At 57.3% G+C, this 23610-nt stretch overlaps 1 protein-coding gene across 3 annotated transcripts; it reads left to right on the top strand.

The window, feature by feature from the left end:
• The first annotated feature begins 695 nt into the window (after positions 1-695).
• SYNGR1 (synaptogyrin 1) lies at positions 696-23547 on the top strand. Of its 3 annotated transcripts, none has more exons than XM_090272406.1 (4): positions 696-889; positions 17155-17392; positions 18574-18719; positions 23183-23547. In XM_090272406.1, the coding sequence occupies exons 1-4, from the start codon at positions 791-793 to the stop codon at positions 23408-23410; spliced, it is 711 nt and encodes a 236-aa protein (XP_090128532.1). In that variant the 5' UTR covers positions 696-790; the 3' UTR covers positions 23411-23547. The 3 variants fall into 3 exon arrangements, with proteins under 3 accessions (XP_090128532.1, XP_090128530.1, XP_090128531.1); XM_090272404.1 differs by having other exon boundaries at positions 23179-23547; XM_090272405.1 differs by lacking the exon at positions 23183-23547 and adding an exon at positions 20004-20308 and having other exon boundaries at positions 713-889.
• Positions 23548-23610: the final 63 nt, after the last annotated feature.

Below are 23610 nucleotides of genomic sequence, written 5' to 3'. Positions count from 1 at the left end.
TATAGCAGTGAACAAGATAGACAAAAGCCACAGGCTAGCAGAGGAAAAAATGAACAAATAATTACATAATTAATTACTGGGTTAAGGAAAGGGGTAGGGTGCTGGGGTTGTCTCCTAAAGAATTTTCTGCTCTCCCTCAGCTTCCACCTGTGTCCAGTGTCGGGCCCTTCTAGGCTGGGCGTGAGAAGTGCGCAGACTTGGGGACCCGCATGACATCAGTGTAAAAGCAAGGTGGAATGGTCCTCTGGAGGGTAGGGTTGTGTTTTGCAGGGCTCTGAGAGAAGGCGTATTCAGTCGTAGTTCACTCACTCGTTCGCGAAATCTTCATACCGTGTGCCGAGCACCCTCTGAGCAGGACAAACGCGCCCCTGCCCCTCCCTGTATTGGAGGTAGAGCGACAAGAAACCAGCCAATAAATAACGAAGGTGGTTTCAGCCAGAGCTTTAGACCCGGAGGGGCTGTGCTGGGGGCAGGGCGGCCAGGTAAACCCGCAGCTCGGGAGCGGAGACACACCCCGCATTTGCTGCACACACCCTCCTCCCCCAACCCCCAATTTCGCAAAGAGGTCACCAAGCTAGCGACGAGCGCGCCCCCCACAGGGTTTGCAGCAGACGCGCCCGGCGCACGCCCACGGCGGTCCACGCCCTCCGCGCGCAACGCCCCCTCGCGGGAGCGCTGGGCTACACCAGCCGCGCCAACCCCACGAGCTGAGGACGGGGCGGGGGCGCCGCGCACGCGCACGGGCCGGCGGCGCGCGCCAAGCGGGGGGCACCGTGCGGGTGCAGGCACGATGGAAGGGGGTGCGTACGGAGCGGGCAAAGCCGGGGGCGCCTTCGACCCCCACACCTTGGTCAGGCAGCCGCATACCATCCTGCGCGTCGTGTCCTGGGTAAGGACGTCTGGGTCGCCCGGCCAGGCCGGGGTAGGGCGGGGGCGGGGGCGCGGGCAAGGGCGGCGCGTACGGGGTGGACCCCGACCCCACCGGACCCCAGGCAGGGCCGCGGCAGCCGGCGGGGAGCCGTCCTGAGAAGGGGTTCAGGTGCCTGCCCCTCCCTCCTGACCGGGCCCCGAGGGCGGGGGTCTCGACGCTCGCGGGGGGCCGCCCGCTGCCACTCCTGGGGCCCGCCCTTCCCGGTGCCCCCAGTTGGTTCACCTCCCTCCCCCACCCCCATCTCCGTGACCTCCAAGCCGCGGCCCTGCAGCTCGCGGCTCGGGTTGCGCGCGGCCGCCCGGGCGGACCGGAGACCGTGGGGATGGAGCCCGGGTTTCAAGTGGCCTTTTTTGAGGGGTGGATCAGGGCGTGGAACATCTCGCGGGGGTGCTTGCCGCGCCTGCGGTGGACGTTCAAAAAGGAGAGAACAGGCAACCCGGTTCTTATGGCTCGTTCCGGACGCTGTGGAGCCATGCGTCGGGAGCCAGATACCTGGCTTCCGCCTGGGAACTGCCTCTCCTTCGCCGCGTGACCTTGGGCTGGAAACCACCCAACAAATATGCACGGGAAATTAGGAGTTAAATTCCGAAGTGGAAGCGTCACCTCCTTCGTGCCTCAGTTTCCTCATTTGTAGAGAGGTGGGAGGAGCCTCCTTGAGCTCTGATATTTCATGAATCTGTGGCAGTCCCCCCACCCCCACCCAACATACACCTGGATGCCTGTGGGGGTTGGGAGACCCGGGGAAAGGTCCCCTCCGCACCGTGAAAGACAGAAATGCCTGTTCCTGGACCTCCAGCCTGGTGAGGAGCTGAATACCCCAGTGCAGAGGGCTGAGTGGGGTCCCTGTTCAGACCTGGGGTCCGGGAGAGGAGGATGGGACCAGGGGAAGGGTTCACATGGCCACAGCAGCCCCCCCTCCCCCCAGGAAGGAAGGCCTGCTGTGGTCTGGGGAGGAGGTGCCTGGGGCTGCGGAGCGTTGGCTAGCCATTGCCCAGACACCCTCACTGGAGGGTCTTGCTACCACAGGCGTGGGGCCAGCTGCTGTGTGCCCAGACCAGGAGGTCCCCAATTAGGGATGGTGGTCAGTGGTGCTGTCAGTGACTCCAAGAGGCTGTACCTAAAGCAAGCTGAGGCCTGGGGGTGCTCAAACTCCCTCATTTCCTGGGTTTTCTGGGCCATATCAGGGTCTGATGGAGTGCCTTTTTAAATTTTTGTCCAAAACCATTGAAACCTCCTAGTGTCACAAGAAGGGTGCCCACCATATGGGGAGTTCTTTGAGGGCAGGGAAGCCCTGTTCTGTTAGTCTTTGGGTCCCCAGTGCTGGCACAAGGCCTGACACCCCTGGCACATGCATGAGGGTTTGTGGCGCTGAATTCCTTCGTCTGTGCCAGCTTCCAGCTCCCCAGAGACCCAGCAGGCCCTTGGCAAAGGTAGAGAGCTCTGGGCGTCACCTGCCTGATCAGGTGGGGTGGCTGTGTGCGTTGCTCCCCTTTGCCAGCTTCCGGGCCACGGGCCTGGGAGGACGAAGCCACTGGCTTTATGAGGGGGCGTGGGCAGTGTGTCTGCTTGGATCACTTGTGCCTGTGATGGCTTCATTTAGCAAAGCTTTACTGAGTCTGCTGGGCCCCAGGGGAAGGCAGCATGACTCAGACGCAGGCTTAGCCCCCCTGCTTGGGAGCCAGGCACCCCCAGGCGGTGAGAGCCAGGGGAGGGGGTCTTCTGCCTGCCATGGGTGTCAGAGAGACTTCGTGGAGAAAGTGATGTCAATTCGGGCCTGGAAAGCTGAGGAGGGTTTACATATGTGCACAGTGGGGTGCAGGGAAGACATTCCATGCAAGAGGAGGTAAAAGTGACTTGAGTACCCACTGTGTGAGGGGCACTGTCACTGTTACCCAGCTAGTTCCCCCAACAGCCTGTGTCACACTTGAAGAAACCGAGGCTCAGAGAAGTCCAAGGCTACTGAGCATGCAAGTAGCAGATGGAGAATTCAAACCCAAATCTTCCTGCCCCCTATCCCTGCCTCCTATCCCTGATACCTTTAAAATAGAGGGATTTGCCTTGGCCAGTGTGGCTCAGCAGGTTGGGCATTGTCCCGCAAACCAAAAGGGTGCGGGTTCAATTCCCGGTTGGGGCACATACCTAGGTTGTGGGTTTGATCCCTGGTCCGGGCACGTACAGAAGACAGCCAATTGATGTTTCTCTCACACATCAATGTTTCTCTCCCTCTCTCTCCCTCCCTTCCCCTCTTTCTAAAAAAAAATAAAATAAACAAAATATAGGAGTTTTTTCCCGATCATAAAAGTAATAATCCCTGCCAGTTACTGGAAAATATAAAAATCACCTGTGTTGATTGCATAACAGTATGAATGTACTTATTATCTCTGTATCACTGAACTGTACACTTAAAAATGGTTAAGGTGGTAAATTTTATGTTATGAGTAACAAAATTTTGGAAGGGACAAAAGCATGTCAGATCCCACCACTGAAGGAGGCCTGCTGTCTTCTTGCAGTCTTTTAAAAAAATAAGTAACATGCTGAGACATTTTAATATGTTTGGGAGCGTACCCCTCCCCCTCCTGCTATGGGGTGGGGGAGTGTGGGTGGGGTGGGCAGGCTGGCAGTGAGCTTCACCTTCGCTAATGAAGCCTGAGCTCCAGGGCTAGGATGACCCATTCATCCTGATTTGCCGGAACCTTCCCAGCTTTAGTACTGAAAATCCCATGTCCTGGGAGCCCCCCAGTCTCAGACAAACTCAGCCGATGGCCACTCTCTCAAGGATTCCTGTGCTGCCAGCCTCCTTCTGCAGCCCGGGGAGGGGCCTAGCAGTGTGTGCAGTGGACTTGTGATTGTGTAAAAATCACTCGTGATTTTTTTTTCTGAAAGAGGGTCCCCAAACCATATAAACTCCAGGGCCTCACCACCCTGGAACCGGAGCCCCCCCAATGTCCCTAGATCCTATTGGGGTCGAAACAGGTTCTGGGACCCTCTTGTCTCTTAACAGAGGCTTTCTCAGCTCCCCTCTGCCTCTGCCCCCCCCCCCACACACACACAGCAAGGGTGGTTGCAGCAAGAACTGAGTAATTGACTATTGGGTAAAGGTGGTGAGCCCACTGGCAGGTTCTGCCCCGGGCAAGGAGGGACGGCTGAGCTGGGACAGGTCTAAGGCAAGCCCAGAGCTGCTGCTGCCACTCCCTGCCCCCACAGACACCCCCCCCCCCCCCGCCCCTCCGTGCCTCGGTCTCTCGTTCTGAGCGGAGGAGGAGGAGGCCCGGGCTAGGTCAGAGGGGCCGCTGCTCCCAAGCGCAGCCTATAATGACTCCTTTCTTATGCTGGAGCTTGAGTGGGACAGAGGGCGTGCCCGCAGGGAACTGACTGAACAGGAAGGACCCCCTTCTGGTTAGAACTTATAGTCTTACTTTTAGAGGGTTAACATGACCCATGGGGAAAAAATATTGGTGTTGGTCAACGAGAGGAGTTTTTTTAAATTAATGCTCTGTTTTGGCAAAATAAAAAATAAAATGTTTGAAATGTTGCCATTTTCAGAGTTGCTCTCTTGAGGGTATTGGCTGTAACACCCAGGATCCTGGAAGTAGGGTGTGGGTCGTATCCCACAGAAGACAGAAGTTAGGTACAGGATGGAGGAGACTTGTCTGCTGGCTCAAGGTTCAAACTGTCAGAGCCACCGTTTGAACCTGGTCTGCAGGGTCCTCACTCAGTGTACAGTCGTCCCTCTCTATCGCAGTTCACTTACCGCGGCCTCACTGTATCGTGCGATTTTTAAAAATATTATATTTAATTATTTATTGCGGATTTTTTGTTATATCGCGGGATTTTGCAGTACTGTATACATATGTTGTTAAAGTTACGTAGGTTTAAGAGTGTAGAATATGTTTAAGAACATAAGTAGTGTTTATAAAAGTGTGGAAAAGGTTAAGGGACTGGGAACGGTTTATAAGTGTGTGGGAAGGGTTTATAAAGCCTTAAATATATATAAATACTAAAATACATGTAAGGTTCCTACTTCGTGGATTTTCACCTGTCGGGGGGGTGGGTATCTAGAACGTAATACCCGCGGTAAGTGAGGGAATACTGTACTCCCCATGGCACCAAGGGGTGGCTGGCTCAGGGGGAAGGATTTACACCCTCTTTTTTTATCAGCCCCTTCATCATCCCAAGTGAACACTGAGCATGAAAGGTGACCTTGCTTTGCAAACACAGCAGTTTCAAGATGAGACCCTCGGTCTGGTTCCCAGCCAGATTGCAGGCCCTTGTCATCATGCATCAGAAGGGTGGGTAAAAGGGGTCCAGCTGGAGACAGAGCCTCTGGCCAGCTCTCGTCTTCGTTCATTCGTTCCACATACACCAAGTCCCTGTCAGTGCCAGCCTGTGTGTCCCCCCAGAGATGCTTTCAGTCCAATGAGAAGAGAATTGAATGGACAAGCACCACCCAGGAGGCTTGGGGCACTATAAGGAGAACCAGTGGGGCTAGCTACTTCTGCAGGGTAGGGGCATGGAGGGCTTCCAGGGGGAGGTGACTCCTGAGCCGATTCTGATAAAGAAGTAGGGACGGGCATTTCAGGTGGAAGGAACAGAATGTGCACAAGGTCTGAGTGGGTTTTAGAAATGGTGCTGAGTTCTTGGGGTCCCCAGGTATATAAGTGAAAGTGACACGTCAAAAGGCTAGAGGGACAAGTAGGGGTGGGCAGCCCAAGAAGGGTGTTCGTGTGACAGATACGCAAGCTGGACTTCACCTGAAGGCCGTGGGGAGCCACAGAGAGGGGTTTTAAGCTGAGAAGAGGTGTATTTCAAAAGTTCCCTGTGGCTGCCCTGTGGCAACGTCTCTTGGGGATGGCTCTGGGGCAGGTGTCCTGGCAGGAAGTATGAGGTCTCTATCTAGCCTGTCCTCTCCCAGCACCAGTCACGTCCCTGTCACTTGCTCTGAGATCCAGGTCCATGAAGACAGGTCTAATGCTCCTTTGGCTTTTATCACTGACCGTGTTGGAACCTTTCTAGCCTCTTTGTCTGCCTGCGGCTAAGCCTTGGCTGGCCCATCTCTCAGGTGTAGGGTGGGGTCAACCGCAAGGTGTTCTCGGGAGATGTTGGCTAATGGGATTCTGCCAGGTCTCTTGGCATTTCCTGTGTATGGGGGCAGCTGAGGAGCTCGGGGGGCCTCGGAGGGTTTGGCACCAAGAGCAGGACCCCCAGAGCCGGACCTTGAAAAATCCCAGGCCTCTCTGAGCCCCTGTTACCTCATCTGTAATACGGGATTGCAGTGCCTGGGTTTGGGGGAAATGAACATTTAAAGGGCCTGGCATGCAATCCGCTCCTCCTAGGCACGCGACATCCTGGTCAAAGCGGGTTCGTGGCCCCCACTTTAGGTGAGAAGCTGAGGCCATGGGAAGTTAACTCGCATTCCTGGGATCACAGCCTACACTGGCTTTGAGGACTGGGCTCCTGTTTCCTGCTTCGGGGAGTCCTGAGCCTCAGGGCTCTGCTTGTGCAAAGCTGTTCGACAGGCCTGAGGCTGGAGAGAAAGAACACAGGCTGGGGAGGATGGCGGAGAGGAGTTAAAACCCGGAGGAGGAGAGAGGAAAGGCAGAAGGCAGATGGCGGAGCTGGTGAGGCAGCCGCACTTCGCACCCAGGGAAGAGGCAGCCGCCTGCCCAGGGGCAGGAGGGGCAGGGCCGGGCGCTGGGAAGTGCCGAGGGCCACCCTGCGCCCACTCTGACCCTGACTGCCAGTTGACTTGGGCGAGATGCCGTGCCTTCAGGTGGAGCCTCAGTTTCCCCATCTGTCAGAGTGGAAAAGGATTGTCCTCATTGGGCTAATGGTTCCCAACCTTTTCACACTCAAAGAACCCCACTCTCGCCTCCAGTGGATTCTAGGTTGGGAACTTTTGGCCTGGTTGGTGTTTAAAGAAGTGATGTCAAGAACCACGGTGCCCCCAGCCTCCACCCTCCGCCCCAATGCTCTGTAAGGGCCCGCAGCAGGGGGGCCTCGGCCCCAGGTCCGTGTATGTGAGCAGAGCAGAGTCCATGGGGCCTGGCAGGGCAGCTGTGCCTCTGTGTTTGAGGGGAGTCCTCCCTCCTGGCATGGACTTCTGCTCAGCTCCCCTCTGCCAGGGAGAAGAGTGTGGGGGAGTACTTCAGGGAAGGGATAACCGTCTGGCTGGGACAGCTCCAGGCTCTCAGACCCAGACTGTTTAGAACATCTTCCAGGAACCCCAACCTGGGGCTCCCCAGAAAACTCCTGGGGGGCAGGGGGACATGGCCTGTGTCCTGAGTCTTCCGCACCCTCTGAGCGTCCCTAATTGTAAACTGCACTAGAACCTGGCCTCCCCCCCCAGGCCCTGCTTCCTCGGCAGCCATCCAGGGGGACTGTTTCCCACTACCCTGCCTTTGCTGGGACTGGAGGTGGGACAGGGTCCTCCCCCAGCTTTGACCCTTAGGCCAGTCCAGGATCAGCCACTCCCCTCTGGTAAGCCAGCCCCGGTCACTTTCCCTCTCCCTCTGAGACGCCGAGATGTGGTACCCGCCGTCATTCGGTCATTGTAGCACCCGCTGCCGCTGTGATCCTTCTCACGCCTCGGCCTTTGGCTTCCTTGGCCTTCCCTCCTCCCACAGCCTTGTCCTCTTCTGCCTTCCAGCTCCCCCTCGCCTACCCTGATTCTAGCGGTCCTGGGGCCTAGGACCTCAGAGCCAGTGACACCCCCGCTGCTGTGCGCCGCCCTCACCCAGGTGGTCCTTCCTGTCACTAGACCCCGCCCCCTCACCTGAGCAAGGACTCAGATCTAGTGGCAGGAAGTCTCCCTCCCTCCCTCTTCTCCACCCTCAGTTGGGCCCTCCCCTCGCCGGCTCTTTCCCATCCCCTTGCCCATTCCTGCCCATCCCTCTGGTCCTTCAGATCTGTCCATGGTCACCACCTCCAGGGTTTCTCCTTCGGTTTTCTCTCACATGCACCTCGCGGGGCTTTCTTTGCAGCCGTCCATCGCCTGTGACCTTCCCTTTGCCAAATCCCATGGCTGATTGTTATGAATGGATCTCTCGGTGCATCCGGCAGGCAATGGGGGGTTTAGGTGCCCTTCCCCTGGACGCAGCAGCCACAGGACACAGATGCCCTGGCATCTTCTCTCTAATGTACACGTTGAGCACGTGCTGGGTGCCTGCTCTTCCGTGAGGGAGCTCCGGTGAAAAAACCAGTTCAGACATGGAGGTGCAGCTCAGTGCATTGAGTGCTGGCCTGCAAACCGAAGGGTCACTGGTTGATTCCCAGTCGGGGCACAGGCCTGGGTTGCAGGTCAGGTCCCCATTTGGGGGGCTGTGAGAGGCAACCGATCCATATATCTCTAGCACATCAGATGGTTCTCCCTCCCTCCTCCCTCCCTTCCCCTGTCTCTAAGAGTAAATAAATAAAATCCTCAAAGTACGGAGGTGAGCACAAGACCTAGAGTGAGGGAACACTCACTTGGGCCAGGAAGGGGAGGTGACAGTGGAGTTGAGAGGGGTGGGGCCAGCTCGGGGAGAAGGGGAAGGAGCTCCAGGCAGATGTGAAGGCACAGGAAAGGCTGAGAGGTGCGGGAGAGCAGTGAGAGGCTGCCAGGGACCTTGTCTGTTACATCACTGTCGTGTCCCCAGTGCCAGACCATTCCTGGCTTCTCGGAAGGACTCACCATGTGGGTGGACCACGTTGTGAAGTGCACTGCTCTGCCCTCCTCCTTCAGCCCACCATCCCTGTGCAAGTTTCCCGCCCAGCCTTAAAGGCCCAACTCAAATATCACCTCCCCCTTAAAGCCTTCCAGGATTCCTCCAAGCTCACTTCATCTTCCGCCTTCTCTTTTTCTCTGCAGGACGGGCTGTTAAGAACTCTCAAAGCAGAGGGCTTTTCCCCTTGTGTCTTTCTTCTCTTCTAGAATGCGAGGCAGCCTGGGACCAGTCTGTCTCTGTAAAGACCTAGAATTTTCAGAGGGGAGCAACAGGGAACAATGTCAGGCATGTAGGGGCTGGCAGGGTGGAGGCAGGCACTGAGGTGAGGAAGAGCACACAGCACTGGGTGGTTCACTCTACCCTTCTTACCGGCTGAGGGACCTCACAGAGCCTCAGTCTCCCTGACCCGTAAAACGGGGCACACCTGAGGTCCTGCCTGGGAAGGGCTCAGCCGTGCTTTTCTGGGGGTGGCAGTGCTCACCTACCCCTCCCTGCTCCCCACCTCGGAAAGGGCAGAGATGTCAAGGCCTGGGATGTAGACTATGGGGTGGGCGTCCAGATAATTTTGCCATTGAGCATGGCCCTTTGCCCCTCTCTGGGTCTGTTTCCCCCTTTTAAATGAGGCTACTGGCCCTCTTGTTACACAGCCACAGGAGCATGAGGGTGGGGACAGTGTGGCGAGAAGGGGGAGCCTTCACATCACCCAGGCTGAGTCTCAGCACTTTGGAGACAGGGGCACTGTTTGCCAGACCCCGGCCCAGCAGAGCCCATCCCCCACGCCCACTGCTGAGAACCAGAGGGGACAGCTTGTGGGAAGATTACAGCTTAGTCCCCAGCAGGTCCCGTCCAAGGCTGCAGGACGTGGTGCCCGGGCAGGGGAGGAGAGAAGGGACCCTGGGTGCCCCACCCACCCTTTACCAGCCCTGCGGCTCTGCACGGGGCTCCTCAGGAAGCCAGTGGTTGCCTGCCTGCTGCCCGCCCATCACGCGCCTCTGCCTTGGCTTCAGCTGTTTTCCTCACATGACCTTGGGGGAGACAGGGCCCCATTCCCATGAAGGGGGGCCCTCGGCAGCCTGACTCATCATCCCTCAAAAGCCTGCTGCTCCTTTCTTCACTCAGTCTTTCCCTGGAGCCCAGGAGGCAGGATGCAGGACTTCACAGGGCCACTGGCGGGAAGGCAGGGTCAGCTGGACTCAGCAGCCCCGCTGTTGTGGAGTGCGTGAGCTCCCCGTAGTCCCAGGTGTGCAAGTGGGGGCACAAGCCAGGACGCTAAGGAGAGAATACTCCTTCCTCCCGACTTCCGTGCTGCCTGTGCCTCTGTCCACCTATCAGGCTTCCTGTTTGCTCCCCTCAAAGCCTTTCCTGACCCTTCCTGGGGACGTACACCCAACAGGTGAACCAATAAATAGCAACAACAACAACAACAAAAAGATAATGATATTATCAAGAAAACAAGCTGAGTTATTGGAGAATATTGTAGATCTGGGAGTCTGGTCTGGAGGGCTTCTCTGAGGAGGTGTCATGCATTGAGATTTGGATGTTGAGAAGGGACCAGTGGGAACCAGCCAGGAAAATCTGGGGAACTCTAGGTATCCCAGGCCAAGGGAGCAGCCAAGTACAAAGGCCCTGAGGTGGAAATGAGCTTGTGAGGCGACCAGAAGAGAAGAGTGTGGTAGGAAAGGAGTCTGAGCCCTGAGTGGGGTGGGGAATTTCACCGTGGGGGAGGGGGGAGGGGGGATGGAGCAGGGGGTGGGCAGCGTGGTCTGACTCAGGTTTAAAGAGATTTTCTTCTAACTGCTGTAAAGGGGACAGTGAAGGGGGCAGGAGTGGACACATAGAGACTGGGAAGTTGCTGTCATCGCCTAGCAAGAGAGGATGCTGGCGGGACCGGCATGGGGACATGGAGTGACTCGAGAGGTACTTGGGGGAGGGTGAGGGGCAGGGCCTGGCCGCCACATTGGATGGGGTTTGAGGATGAGCCCAGTCTGGGGTCTGAGCAACTGGGTGGAATCCAGAATGAGGGCAGCTTGTGGTCACTGAGAGGCTGGGAGAGGCGGGAGGTGAGACCCGGAGCCCACCCAGGGGAGGGACTTGACGCTCAGCCAGGGGAAGGACTGGTGAGAGTTGGGGTTGGGGAGCTGGAGCAGGCTCGGAGGAGGCCAGAAGGGGGGCTGTCCTGGGTGGCGGGGGTAACGGTAAGGGAGGTAACGCTGCTGCCTGGAAGTGGGTGGAGAGCCAGTGAGCAATCAGCCAAGTGGGCGGCAGGGACCAGGGACTCCTCCCAGCCACTGGTGCAGGGTGAGGTGGATGGGGCTCGTTGGAGCCGGGCAGGCCCGGAGGGCCCCAGGCTTATCTGGGGAACCTCGGCAAACGCCTGAAGACGTTTAAAGCCAGGCCTCGGGGAAGTTCCGGGAAGCACAGTGGCCTCCGCCCCCCCGCACGCTGGCTGGGCCGAGCTCACCCAGGAGCCTAGGTTAGCCCAGTGCCCGCAGTGGCCCCGCACAGCCTGCCGGCTCTGTGTGCAGACGTGGAGTAAGGTGGGCCTGGCCCCTGCCGCCCTGTGGGCTGGGGACACAGTTGGACAGCCGGTGTCCCTCCTAGGCCTCATGCTGATCCTAGAGTTTGGGATCTGGAATCCACTCCTTCAGAGGCTGGGCTCCCATTCAGGAGTGGGGCTAAGGGGCGGGCCTGGGCAGAGGCCTGGCACCCTACTGACCTGCTATGGGCCGGGAGGGTCTGGGGCTCGCTGAGCCTCAGCTTCCCTCTCTGTGAAATGGGCTCGGTAAGCCTGCTTTGTGGGGGTGTTTTTAGGTTTATTTTCTCTCCAGAGGTTTTGGTGAGGATTAAAGGAGATGATTGTTGTCAGGCACTCCCATAGATGCAGGGGCCCTGTGGAGATTGTGGGCTGTCTCGGTGTGTCATGGGGCGGGGGAAAGGGGGAGCAGGACAGAGCGGTCAATGAATCTCAAGCAGGAGTGCGTGCAGGGTGAGGGTTGGGGAGAGTGACTGGGAAGGAGGGTGTCCCAGAAGGCAGCAGGGAGTCACCTCCCGGGAGGGTTTTGAAGGGTGAGAAGAAGTTTGCTTCTATTTGAAAGACGAAAAAGGTGGGGAAGGGCATTTGGAGATGTGGGACCAGCAGTTGCAAAATTACCAAGCAATGCCAGCGCTGGCACCCTGGGGTGGCTGAGTAGGGGTGGGGGGAAGGGAGGCCAGGGCTGGGTCTGGCAGGTCTCTCTGTTCCTATCTGAATCCAGTAGTCCAAGCTCCTGAAATTCTGGGATAGTGAAATTCTTTCTGGTTTGTTTTTCTGAGTTTGACACAGCTCTGCTCCAAGTGCCATCTGGAATCCATTTTTAAAAAGACCCAGGATTGGCTTATAAGATGGCAAAAAAAAAGAAAAAAAAAAACCCACAACGCCTTGGCCCGTTTACCTTGGTATGTTTTTTGTGTTTGTTTTAGCTTTGTCTGTAGCATGAAGATTATTTTTCCTGTGCCTGCCAGGAACCAGCAGCCTCTCTGGGTGCCCTAGGCCACCCTCCCTCCATCCTCTCCTGCTTCGGCAGACCCGCCTCGGTCCCTGCTCCTTGGGATGAGTTCCCCAGGCCCCCGCTGCACAGCAGGGAACTTCATTCTGGCTTAATTTCTGGCTCGCCAGTGACTGCTCTGTGTGCTCCTCGCTGTCCCTGCAGATCTGGCCCTAGCAAGTCATCCCGGAGGCCACAGGGTACCAGCTTGGATTTAGAGACTCAAGTTTGAGACTGGATTCACCCTAACGGGCTGTTTGGCCTGGGCAGGTTCCCAAAAGCAGCTATAAAATGAGCTGTAAAATGAGGATAAGGACATGGACCACGTGGAGTTAATTAAGAGTCACATAGTGGGTCCTGGGAGAGTCCGCCTTTGTCTTGCCATGGGCTGTCAGCAGCTGAGGAACGGAAACTCGGGCCCATGCCCAGCTCTTGGGGTGCTCCTTCCCACTCAGGGTGGGGAGATGGCCACTCAGCGGAGCCGTTAAACTGGGGCTTAGGGTCCTGGAGGGAGTTTGGGAGACCGCAAAGGGCAGGAGGTGTGTCCTTGGCTACGTTTCTTCCCTTTGCTGAACCTCAGTCTCTCCGTCGGCCTGGTCCGGGTGAGGCTCTCTGTCCTGGCCCAGCCCTGCAGCTTGCAGGGGACTGGACACAGTTCCTGATTGTCAGCCCCTCCCCAGCTTGCTCTGCGTTCCTCTTCTCCCCCACCCCCCACATACACAGCAGCCCTGTCAGCAGGTGCTGGTGGCTTTACCTTCAAAATGCATTCAGCACCCCGTTGCTTCTCACCATCACCACTGGCCACACCAGCCCAGGCCCCTCACCCCTCACCTGGGCACTGCTTGCACCTTTGCCCCTGCAGTCTGCTTGCTGTGTCGCAGCCAGGGTGATTCTTTTCAAACCTCAGTCAGGTCATGTCACTTGCTTGGCCTTAAGCCTGATGTCACCCTACCCCTCAAGGCACAGGGGCCAGCCCCTGCCTACCCCAGTTAGCTCACCTCACTGGCTGTGCTGCAGACACACTAGCCTCCATGTGTCCCCTCAACACACTGAGCTGTTTGTGCCCCAGGGCCTTTGCACTTGCGGTTCCTTCTCCTTGCAATACTGGTCTTCTGCTCAAAGGTCACGTCATTAGAGCCCCTCCCACACAGTTGCCCCGTCTGTCTCCTCTTGCCCTGCTTTATGCTTTTTCAGGACACTTGTCAGGACTTAACCTTCATATTGTCAGCTACTGTTTGTTTCTCTTGGTGAGAACAGGGACCCTGCCGCCTCCTTCGCCTCCCACACCGGGCCTGGCACATACTAGGTGCTCAGGAAATACTGCAGAATGAATAAATGGCTCGGGGCAAGCCCTACTTTCCTGGCCTCCAAGATGAGATCTCCCAGGCCCCGGACGCAGGGTGACCTGCGGGTACAGAGCAGTCGGGTCAGACAGTGCGTGTCCAGCAGAGGGGCATCCTGGCAGCTCACTGCACCTCCACGGAACTTAAACAGGAAAGTTCGTTATAGCTCAGGACCTGCGGCGTGGAAGCCAGCTTCTGGAAGGTCAACAGTGACAAGGTCTGGGGTGTGAGGAGGGGTAACAGGTGGTCAGTGTGGTGGCACGTGTCAGAAGGGGAGGCTTTGGCCACCCACCCTAAGCTTGACTTGTATCCAGAAGGCAGTGGGGAACCACTGAAGTGACCTTTGTGCTGCGGCATGGCAGGGGGTCCACGATCCACAGAGCCAGATCCACAGAGCCAGATCTCGTCACTCCCCTGCCCTGTGACTTCTCACTGCTTTTAAATTCAGTGTCCCCACTGTGGCCCTCAGGCCTTGTCCCTCCCCTTCATACCTCTCCAGTCCCAGCTCCCCGCTGAGGGAACTAAGGCTCAGGGAGGTTGTCACTTGCCCGAGGTCACCTGCTAGACAAGCAGCCTAGGTTTCAGCCAGCCCAGGTGGTCTGACCCGGACTCTTGGCCCCTCCACTCCTGCCCCTCCAGCCAGCCAGCTCCTCCACAGCAGGGTCCCCATGGACATGGTTGCCCCCAACACCCCCTCCCAGCACAGTGCCAGGCACCAAGAAGCCTTTGACCTGTGACAAATACCTGACCAAGGCCCGTGTTTGCCAGAGGACCATGGGGTAGAGTGGCGGGCTGGGGACCCAGGGCCCTGAGCGCAGGCAGCAGGGAGCTGGTGTGAAGCCTCCTTCTTCCAGTCCGCCCTGCCCTGGTCTTGCCTGTCCCTCGGAGGGTGTTTTGATCTTGCTTCTCGCCCTCTTGGGGATACATGGTCTCCAGCACTTTCCTCTTGGTCTCTCCAAGGACTCGCTGCTTCTCTTCCCCAAGAGGGCCTTGTCTTAATGGTTCCTCCTCTGCTGTCCCCAAAGGGACTTCTGCCCGCTTGCTTCCCCTCCCATCTCCTCTTCCTGCTTTTGGAAAGGGGCCCACCCTTGTTCGCACCTCTGGCAGCAGCCCTCAGGGGGTGTGTCTGTCAGGAAGTACTGTGAAGTCAGGGCTCCCTGTCTCTGCCCTCCTGTGCCCCTGAGCACGGGACCTGGCCCTCTGTTACACTGCCTGACCCCTCGGGTCTCAGGAAATGCCACTCTTTCCTCAGGACCCACCTCCTGAAGCAGAGAATCAGCTTGGTCAGGAGGAAAAAGGACGAGGCTGAGCTTCAGGAGACCTGAGCTCATGTTCAGCCTGTACCGTTAACAATGATGTCACCGCTTTCTGAACCCCAGCTTTGCACCCTGTAAGTGAGGTGCAGTACAGATTGCCCCTCAGGTGCATGATTGCAAAGACATGGAGCGTGGGCCAGGGCAGCGCTATGAGCTGGCGTGACGGTGCGCCCGCCCGGACCTCAGGGACTGGGTCTGTGGGCCTCCCCAAATCAGGGCTGGCAGGCGTGGGGCTCCTGGCCCGTCTCTGTGCCCGTGGCTGATCCGGGACACAGCTCCACAGTCCTTCCTTTTTTTATTTTTAATTGCAGAAAGATTCACATAACAGGCACTAAACCATTTTAAAGTGTACAGTTTAGTGGCGTTTAGTGCTTTTACAACGTTGCATAGGTACCACCTCTCTCTAGTTCCAAAACTTCCTCGTCACCCCATAACATGCTCCGAACCCATTAAGTGATCCCCCCGCACCTCCCCTCCCCCTCCTCTGCTAACCCCCAGCCTGCTTCCTGTCTCTATGTAGATACAGTGCATGAAAGACATCACGTACTACAGACTGGTTGTGCCTGGCTCCTTTCACTTTCTTCACTCGTTCTAAGGGTCACCATGTGTGGCACGTATCAGAACTGCGGTCCTCCTTACGGCCACTGTACGGACGCGCTGTCGCCTGCTTCTCCGTTCATCCGCTGGACCCTTCTGCGCACAGAGAGGGATGAGCCATGCACTCCTTCAGGGAAAGTGTCTGAAGCAGTTCTCCCATTAAATGTAGATGTATTTGTTACACATACACATTAATATATCCAGTACATTATAAAATCCATGGAAAGTGCAGATACCTGAAAAAGATAAGATAAAAAAGATAATAGTGCTTCTCATATTTCCCCCCCCCACCTGCCCTGGAGTCACTAGCCATCCTGGGTGTCAGCTGAATATAAAAATATATCTGGCATATATTGAAGTTACAGTTTGTTGTAGAACAATAGGAAAGCAAAGAGAAGTGGGAAATGGATGATAATAATCCCCCCCGGCCGAGGCTCTGCCTTCTTGCATGTTCGTCTGTCGGTCTGGGCCTACTCCTCACACAATCTCAGGGCAGGCAAGAGGCAAGAGAAAGTATGAACTTTAGCGTTGGGTCCCTGGGTTTGATGCCAGCTCTGCCACTGGCCGGTTGTGTGACCCTGGACACATTAGCCAGTCCCTGCACCTGAACCGCCTCATCTGCAGAATGCTGATCATGCTGATTTTGTATTAGCTGTTGCCACCTAACAAACTACCGCAAAGGACAGCGACCTGAAACCACAGACCTTTGTTATCTCCCAGTTTCTGTGGTCAGCAGTCTGCCCAGCGGGGTGCCACTGCCCCGGGGTCTGTCACAGGCTGCAGTCCTGGTGGCAGCGGAGGCTCTGGCCTCCTCTGACAGCTGAGGGTGGATTCATTTTCAAGTTCACTTACATGGTGCTGGCAGGACTCACTTCTCTGTGGGCTGTTGGAGGCATCCCCCAGTTCCCTGCCAGGTAGGCCTCTCCATGAGGCAGCTCAAAACATGGCAGCTGCTTCCATCAGAGGGAGCAGGCGAGAGGGGCCGAGAGCCAGTCTTCGTAACTTCCTCGCAGGAGCAATGCATCACCCCTTTTTGCCATGTTCTGTAGCAAATCACTAGGCCCAGCCCACAGTCCAGGGTGTGAATAGCAGAGGCGGGGTCATGGGGCCGTCTTAGCGGGCAGCCAACCGAACGGAAACAGACCTGCTGCGGGGTTAACGGAGGTGCCACGTGTGACTCACTCGGGTGCGGGTGGTGCAGGTGGCCCTGTAATTGGCAGGGTTGTGGCTGGTGTTATTTTTTCATTCCTCACTCCTTCCTCTCGTCAAAGCCTAGACACGAGGGAAAAGTGGGACCAAGGACGGAAGGGGGGGCCCTGAGACCCCACAACACCCCATGGCTCTGTGGAGGGAAGGGGTGCATAGACAGGGGTGGAGGCTTAGCAGGTCCACTGCCCAAGAGGGGACGAGACCCCTGGTTCTGGGAGGCCGGCTCCAGTGCTAGAGGAGCCTTGGTGGCAGGGCCCAGGGAGAGCTCTCAGGACCTGGCTGGCGGGGGTGGGCCACATCTGCAGCAAGAGGGTCCTCAGTGCCTGGGGCTGAGGATGGAAGCGACTGACCCTGCCCTCTGCTGTGTGACCCCAAGCAAGTTGTCCTCCCTCTCTGGGCCTCCTTCTGAAATGCCTGCTGTTCGGGGTGCAGAGGGCTCACAGAAAGGCAGGCAGCAGGCTGAGGGGTGTTGGTATGCTCCCTCGCGCCAGCATGGGGCTCATGCCCCCCGCCCCTCTCCGCCCCCCTCAGGTGTTCTCCATCGTGGTGTTCGGATCCATTGTGAACGAGGGCTACCTCAACACCCCCTCGGAGGGCGAGGAGTTCTGCATCTACAACCGCAACCCCAACGCCTGCAGCTACGGCGTGACCGTGGGCGTGCTCGCCTTCCTCACCTGCCTGCTGTACCTGGCCCTGGACGTGTACTTCCCGCAGATCAGCAGCGTGAAGGACCGCAAGAAGGCCGTCCTGTCCGACATCGGAGTCTCGGGTGAGTTCCCAGTCCCGGCCCCGTTAATCCTCATGCGCGCCTGTGCGGTGGGGAAGGGACAGGCTTGGGGCCACGCGGCTGGTGGCGGGGAGGGCGGGGCAGCATCCAGGGGAGCCGCCTCCGCTCCCAGCAGCCACCTCCCGGGTAGGCCCCTGGGGAGTCAGGACTTGGAACCCAGGAACCTGGTGACCTGCTGTCATTGCCCTTCAGAAGTGGCCTTGGCAGAGGTGCCCTGACCTCCGTCCTATGAGTCTGGGGAATCTGCTTAGCGGAGGCTTAGTTTAAGAGTCAGTCAGACCCGGCCTCACCAGCCTAAGGCCGTGGTGTCAGGTCTGTGGCAGGGACCTCCCCCCATTTCCAGTCCAGTGACTCAGGATGAACCCAGCAGCAAGGTCTGGGGTCTCTTAGATTTAAAGGAACTAGAACAAAATTAGTAGTTCTCCAGCCATGTTCCACAGAACCCCAGTGTTCCCCAACAGTGTCTTGGGGAGGCTGGGCCCTAGACACCCCTCTGCTGGGCACACGTTTGCTCTACCTGGGACGCTCCGGTCCTCTGTGGATGGGCCCTGGGCGCCGAAGAAGACCTCGTATTAGCGCAAGGCTCCCACTGCTGAGCTCCCCAGCCCTGGGCTCTCAGAGGGCCTCTCGCTGCCCTTGGGGACTCTGTGAGGCTGCAGGCACTTTAGAGGTCAAGGCTCAGACCCACTGGTTTCGACCACACACCCTGTCCCAGCCCCCCTTACCTTCCCCTGCCCAGTTCTCTGGGAGGCTGCCGTTGGGAGTGAGGGGCATCGGGGAACTCCTCCCAGCAAGCTCAGGCCTCAGGGTGGGCAGTCAGGGGCAGCAGAGAAATCTGGGTTTGGCTGAGGTGAGGGAAATGCCAGCCTCGGCTGATTGATATTCTCTCTGTCTCTCCCTCCCTCCTTCCTCCCTTCCTTCCCTCTCACTGCCCCTGGCTCTTCCTGGGCCGTGGCTGGCTCCTGTCCATGGTCTCTGCCTGGCTGTGCATCGGACTGGCCTCTGTTTTCGCTTCACCTCCCCTGTGCTCCCCTCTCTGCCCCCCTTCGGGGTGGGGGAGCATGGGAGATGTGCTCTTAAACCTCTTCCTGTTCCTCGGTTTCCCCATTGTCCCCCTGTCCCCACACGTGGACCCTTCTGCCTGACCCTGGTGGACACCCCAGCCTTCTGGGCCTTCCTCTGGTTCGTGGGCTTCTGCTACCTGGCCAACCAGTGGCAGGTCTCCAAGCCCAAGGACAACCCCCTTAACGAAGGGACAGACGCGGCCCGGGCCGCCATCGCCTTCTCTTTCTTCTCCATCTTCACGTGGGTGAGTACGCCGCCTGCCCAGCCGGGCTCCGGGGCTGGGGCCTTCCAGCACAGCCAGGGCTCCTTCTGCTTCTGTCCTCGATGCCCACGGAGGGGCTGTCGCGTGGTGACAGCAGGCTCTTGCTTTGGTGCAGAGCGCCCACCACGGTAGCTGGGTGGTGGGCATTTCCTCTCCTCTGTAACAGACGAGGAAGCTGAGGCCTACCCCGGCAGGCAAGGCTTCGCAGTTTCGAGGCCGGGAAGGAGCCCAGGCCTAGCAGTCAGGAGACCTGGGGCATCACAACCTTGGGGCTGTCTCTAATTTTCCAGCCTCTGTCTTCCCATCTGCAACCTCAGGAGGTTGGATCTGGGGGCGGATGTCACAGTCTTAGCTGCCCACCTGGCAGGCAAGACGTGAGGAGGCGTGGGCAGGCCAAGTGGCATGTCTATCCTCACAGGGCATCCTCGCCTCAGCCCCTGTTCAGAGTCAGGAATGGGGACCTGCAGAGGCCGGGGCTGCCATTTCCCAGAGAAGACAGAAATCTGAATTGCTAGGTGAAATCTGATCTTCACGTGTTAGCAGTTTATTGAAGTTAAAAGTATATATATCGTGTGGGTCAAGGAGAGCGTGTCTCTGCGCTGGACTGGCCAAAGAGCAGCTCTTGTGGGCTCTGAGCCCAGTGGTCTTGAGGGCCCGACCGCATGACAGCAAGGCTGTCCCTGGAACTGAGGTTCCAAGTCACCTCAATTTCTCTTTTATCTCCTCGTCTCCCTCCTGCAGTTATCTGGGGTCCCCTCGGCTCTCACCCCAAAGGTTCTCCCCCCACTGCCTACAGGCCTTCGAGCCAGCCTTGGTCTGGCCTGCCAGGAGGAACCCCTGTGCCCCAATTCTTCTGGCCAGCATGGGGGCAGCCCCTTTCTCTCTGTGAGGAGCCCTGGAAAGCCATTTCCACATGGGTCCCCTCACCCCAATACAATATTAGGAGCTAGAGTCTGGAAGAGGAGAACCTGTGGTATAGGCCCCAAGGGGCCAACCATGGTCACTTCAGATCTCTGTATCCTCAAGGCTGGGAGGGAAAACCAGGTGACCCCAGGGAATTTCAGACCAGAGAAGCTAACCCTGGAAGTGGGGGCCCTGCAGCCCTGAGATAGGGCCGGGGCTCACACAGCAGCAGTGGGTAATTGGACAGCAGGACTTCCAGGGGCAGCTAATAGTGCCCCCATGGCCACTGAAGCCTGCCTTGCTGCTGGCCCCTCTGCCCTTCCGAGCCCCTCCCTGGGCCTCACCCCTGCTCTCTCCTGGCAGAGCCTGACCGCAGCCCTGGCCGTGCGGAGATTCAAGGACCTTACCTTCCAGGAGGAGTACAACACGCTGTTCCCCACCTCGGCACAGCCGCAGTAGGCCTGCCCGGCTCCCAGGGGCAGGGAGCCCCGTGTCCTGTGCCATGGCGAGGATGCGAGGGCAGCCTACTGCCTGGACCGGCCAGGGTGCCGGGGCACCCAGGGCAGTGGAAGGCTGGCTTGGGGGGCCTGTTAAGGCTCACCACTCATTCATTGCCTCCTTTGTTTATTCTCCATGTGTTCATTCATTGAGTAAACATTTATTGAGCAGCTGTTTTGTGCCTACTGATGAATCAGATGGGGTCCCTGGCCCCAGAAGCCCATAGGCTGGGGAGGGGAGACAGACAAACCAAAAGCTCCCTCAGGGGCCCACCACGGGCTGTTAGAGGGTTGGAGGTGGCTCCCTGTGTGGGCTGCCAGGCTGCTGGGCCAGTGACACGGGGTGAGAGCCTATTTCCGCCTGGGTCAGGAAGGCTGATCTTACAGTCCCAGTGGAGGCTGACTGCCAGGGAAGGCCTGGCTGAGGACATCACAGGACCCCCGGCCTCGCTATAGGACTCCGGGGAAACCCCTGCACCTCTCTGAGCCTCAGCCTAATTCCCTGGGCTGAGGAGTGATAGTAGACCACTACTATCACTGTTGTACGGGTGACGCAAAGGCTGGCAGAGATGCTCAATAAATGTAGGCTCCTCTGTTCTTTCATTTATACCCTCATTCGTTTATTCAGTCGTTCTGTCCAGGGAGTCAGGGACACTTCCACAATCTCAGCTTCAGGGTGACTCTTATGTGGCGCATCCTTGTTCTTCCAAAGGACTCTGGCCTCCAGTTCTGCACAGGTTCCCTCCTTGGGGCCCTCAGCTCCGGGGCAGGAACCCGCTGGTCACTCCCCTCTCTGCAGGAGCTGAAGTGGTAACAGAGCACACGCAGGCCCCAGAGCAGAGCACACAGAGTGAGCTTCCTGACACGGAAGGCATACAAGTGCAGGTTGCTTCCAGTAAGGGGGAGAGGCTCGAGAGCATATACTTGATCTGAAGAAGCAGGGCCAGGTGGAGCACAGGTTCCTGGGCTCTGAGCGGAACTCCCAGCCTCACCTCTGCACCCCAGTCCAGCAGGGGTCCACGCCCCTCCTTTGCTCCTGTCTTGTGGCCCCTTGAACTGAGTCAAGGGAGGCCTTGACTTAATGAGGGCACAGAAGTGCCAACAGAGGTAGCAGTCAGTGTCTGGAGTCAGAGGTCTCTCCCTGAAGGGACCCACAGAGGCCGTCTGCTCCAGCCGTCTGTCTCTGCAGGAGACCAGCCTGGACAATGGAGCCAGGGTGCTTCAGGGAACCATGCCTGCTGGGGTTCCTCTCAGGGACTCATTCATTCATCCCATCTGTGCTCTGGTGGGCTTGCCAATGGCTCCCGGTGCTGAAGACCACTATCCCAGGGTGCTTTTCCCCTCCTGCTTCTGTAGGTTTCTGCATCTGAGCCCCCAGCGGCCAGGACCTCAAAATACAAGAGGGCCCCACCTGGCTTCCTCAGCCAGCTCCTTTAAGCCTGCCTCCCCAGGAAGGGCTGCCCCTTAGAGCTTTCTCCAGTGGCACAAATTAAAAGTGGATGCCTAGTCACTGGGCTTCTGGAACTTTCTGGAGTTAAACACCAAGCACATGCCTCTGCCCTGATGGCCCTTTTGGGTCCCTGGTTGATTTGGTGCCTTGTCAGCGGGCTGATCAAAGGGAAGGAAGTGGGAAGGGCCCTGGCCCTCGAAGGCCGCTGTGTTCAGGTCTGGGTTCTGGCACCAGCTCTGCCCTGAGGCCTCCCTTCTCTAGGCCACAGTCTTCTCAGCTCAAAAACGGGGATATGTGATGCATTGGCATGCTTCTATTGCAGGCAGATTACCTGGGACGGAAAGATCTCTGGAGAAGCTATCAATGTAAACCTGTGAGCTGTTTTTATGATGATTGATTTTTTAAAAAAGAGTTTCTTTATTTTTAAAGAGAGGGAGAGAAACATCAATGTGTGATTGCCTCTTGTGTGCCCTGACCTGGGGACCTGGCCCGCAACCCAGGCATTTGCCCTGACTGGGAATCAAATCGGTGACCCTTTGGTTCACAGGCTGGCACTCAATCCACTGAACCACACCAGCCAGGGCTATAACGACAGATTTAATTACTCCCTAGCTTGAAGTGGTCAGTGTCATTGTCCTTAATAGCAATATAATTGCTTTTACTGAAAAAGAATTTCCCACCTATGCATGTATGCTGTAGACAAATTTTTCCCAACTGAAAAAAAAGGGCTTCAGTGGTCAGATAGGTTGGCAAATGTGGCTCATAGTTTCCTTCTTGGGGATCCCAGCATATGTTAAATGGTCAAGGCTCTGACAAGTCCTGTGGTCCTGAAACTTGTCTCACTCTGTTTAACTCAGTTTCCCAAACTTGTTAGACCAAGTTGTTTCAGTTAGAATTAGGTTTAGCAGCAAATAACAGTGATTTAAATGAGGTCCAAGGCTGGGAAGACAGTCCAAGGCTGGCATGGACTCCAGAAGTCTGTAATGATCTAGGCCTCTTTCATCCCTACAATTTGCTTCCCGGGCCTCATGGTCCATTCTGGCCGCTAGAGCTCCAGCTCTCACATCTGTGTTCCAGGCATCATGTCAAAGGGTGAACAAAGAACTTGGGGTGATCCATTGGCCAGAACTTAGTCATATGGCTGCACCTAGCTGCAAGAGAGGCAGAATGATTTAGGAGACAGTAAGTTCTCTGTCCCACCAAGAAACTTTTTTTTTTCCCATTCCACAACACTTCCGAAAACACAGTTTGAAAAAGAAGATGTGGGCCTTTGGGCCATTTAACACCCTACAGTGGAGACTAGAATTTTCGGTGCTTCAGAGTGACCTCTGGGATTAGGGGACATGGGGCAGGTGACTTCTGAAGTTCTTTCTGGCTGGACGATGTGGTTCTGGGCCTCTCAACGACTGGCTGCAAGGACAGCTTTCCTTCTCATTGGTCAAGTTTGGTTTGTCTTTGGTGCTTTGAGGATATTTAACCCCCTATTGTCTGTGTCTGGTAAACTAACCACCACTAACCCAATGCTCTTGTCTGTCTCTCTTCTAACCATCCCCTCCCGCCTGTCCTTGTCCCCTCCGGCCCTCGTCCCCAGGCAGGCCAGGCTGTGCTGGCCTTCCAGCGGTACCAGATTGGCGCCGACTCAGCCCTCTTCTCCCAGGACTACATGGACCCCAGCCAGGACTCCAGCATGCCTTATGCCCCCTACGTGGAGCCCAACGCCGGGCCAGACCCCACTGGCATGGGTGGCACCTACCAGCAGCCGGCCAACTCCTTCGACACCGAGCCCCAGGGCTACCAGTCGCAGGGCTACTGAGCCGCAATGACCGCCGCCTCCTATCCTCTCCCCATCCTGTCCCTGCCTGCCCTCTGCCCGTCCCTCCACACCCTGCCCCCTGCTCCCTCCCAGACTGCCCTGCCCAGCACCTCCTCAGCCTCCCAGTTGTTCCACTGAGATCCAGGGCAGCTCGGGATGGGAGGGGGGGGGTTCTACGTGTGTGTGTACGTGTGTTCAGCAGGGGCCAGG

The sequence above is a fragment of the Furipterus horrens genome, unplaced genomic scaffold (genome assembly GCF_987537825.1).
Source record: "Furipterus horrens unplaced genomic scaffold, mFurHor1.1.pri manual_scaffold_4, whole genome shotgun sequence".
In the NCBI taxonomy this organism is placed as follows: domain Eukaryota; kingdom Metazoa; phylum Chordata; class Mammalia; order Chiroptera; family Furipteridae; genus Furipterus; species Furipterus horrens.
This window is presented reverse-complemented; position numbering and strand designations above follow the sequence as displayed.

Coding starts and splice junctions, on each gene's coding strand:
- SYNGR1 (XM_090272406.1), top strand. CDS start 791: ATGGAAGGGGGTGCGTACGGAGCGGGCAAAGCCGGGGGCGCCTTCGAC. Junction 890..17,154: donor TCCTGCGCGTCGTGTCCTGG/GTAAGGACGTCT, acceptor CGCCCCCCTCAG/GTGTTCTCCATCGTGGTGTT. Junction 18,720..23,182: donor TCTTCTCCATCTTCACGTGG/GTGAGTACGCCG, acceptor GTCCCCAGGCAG/GCCAGGCTGTGCTGGCCTTC.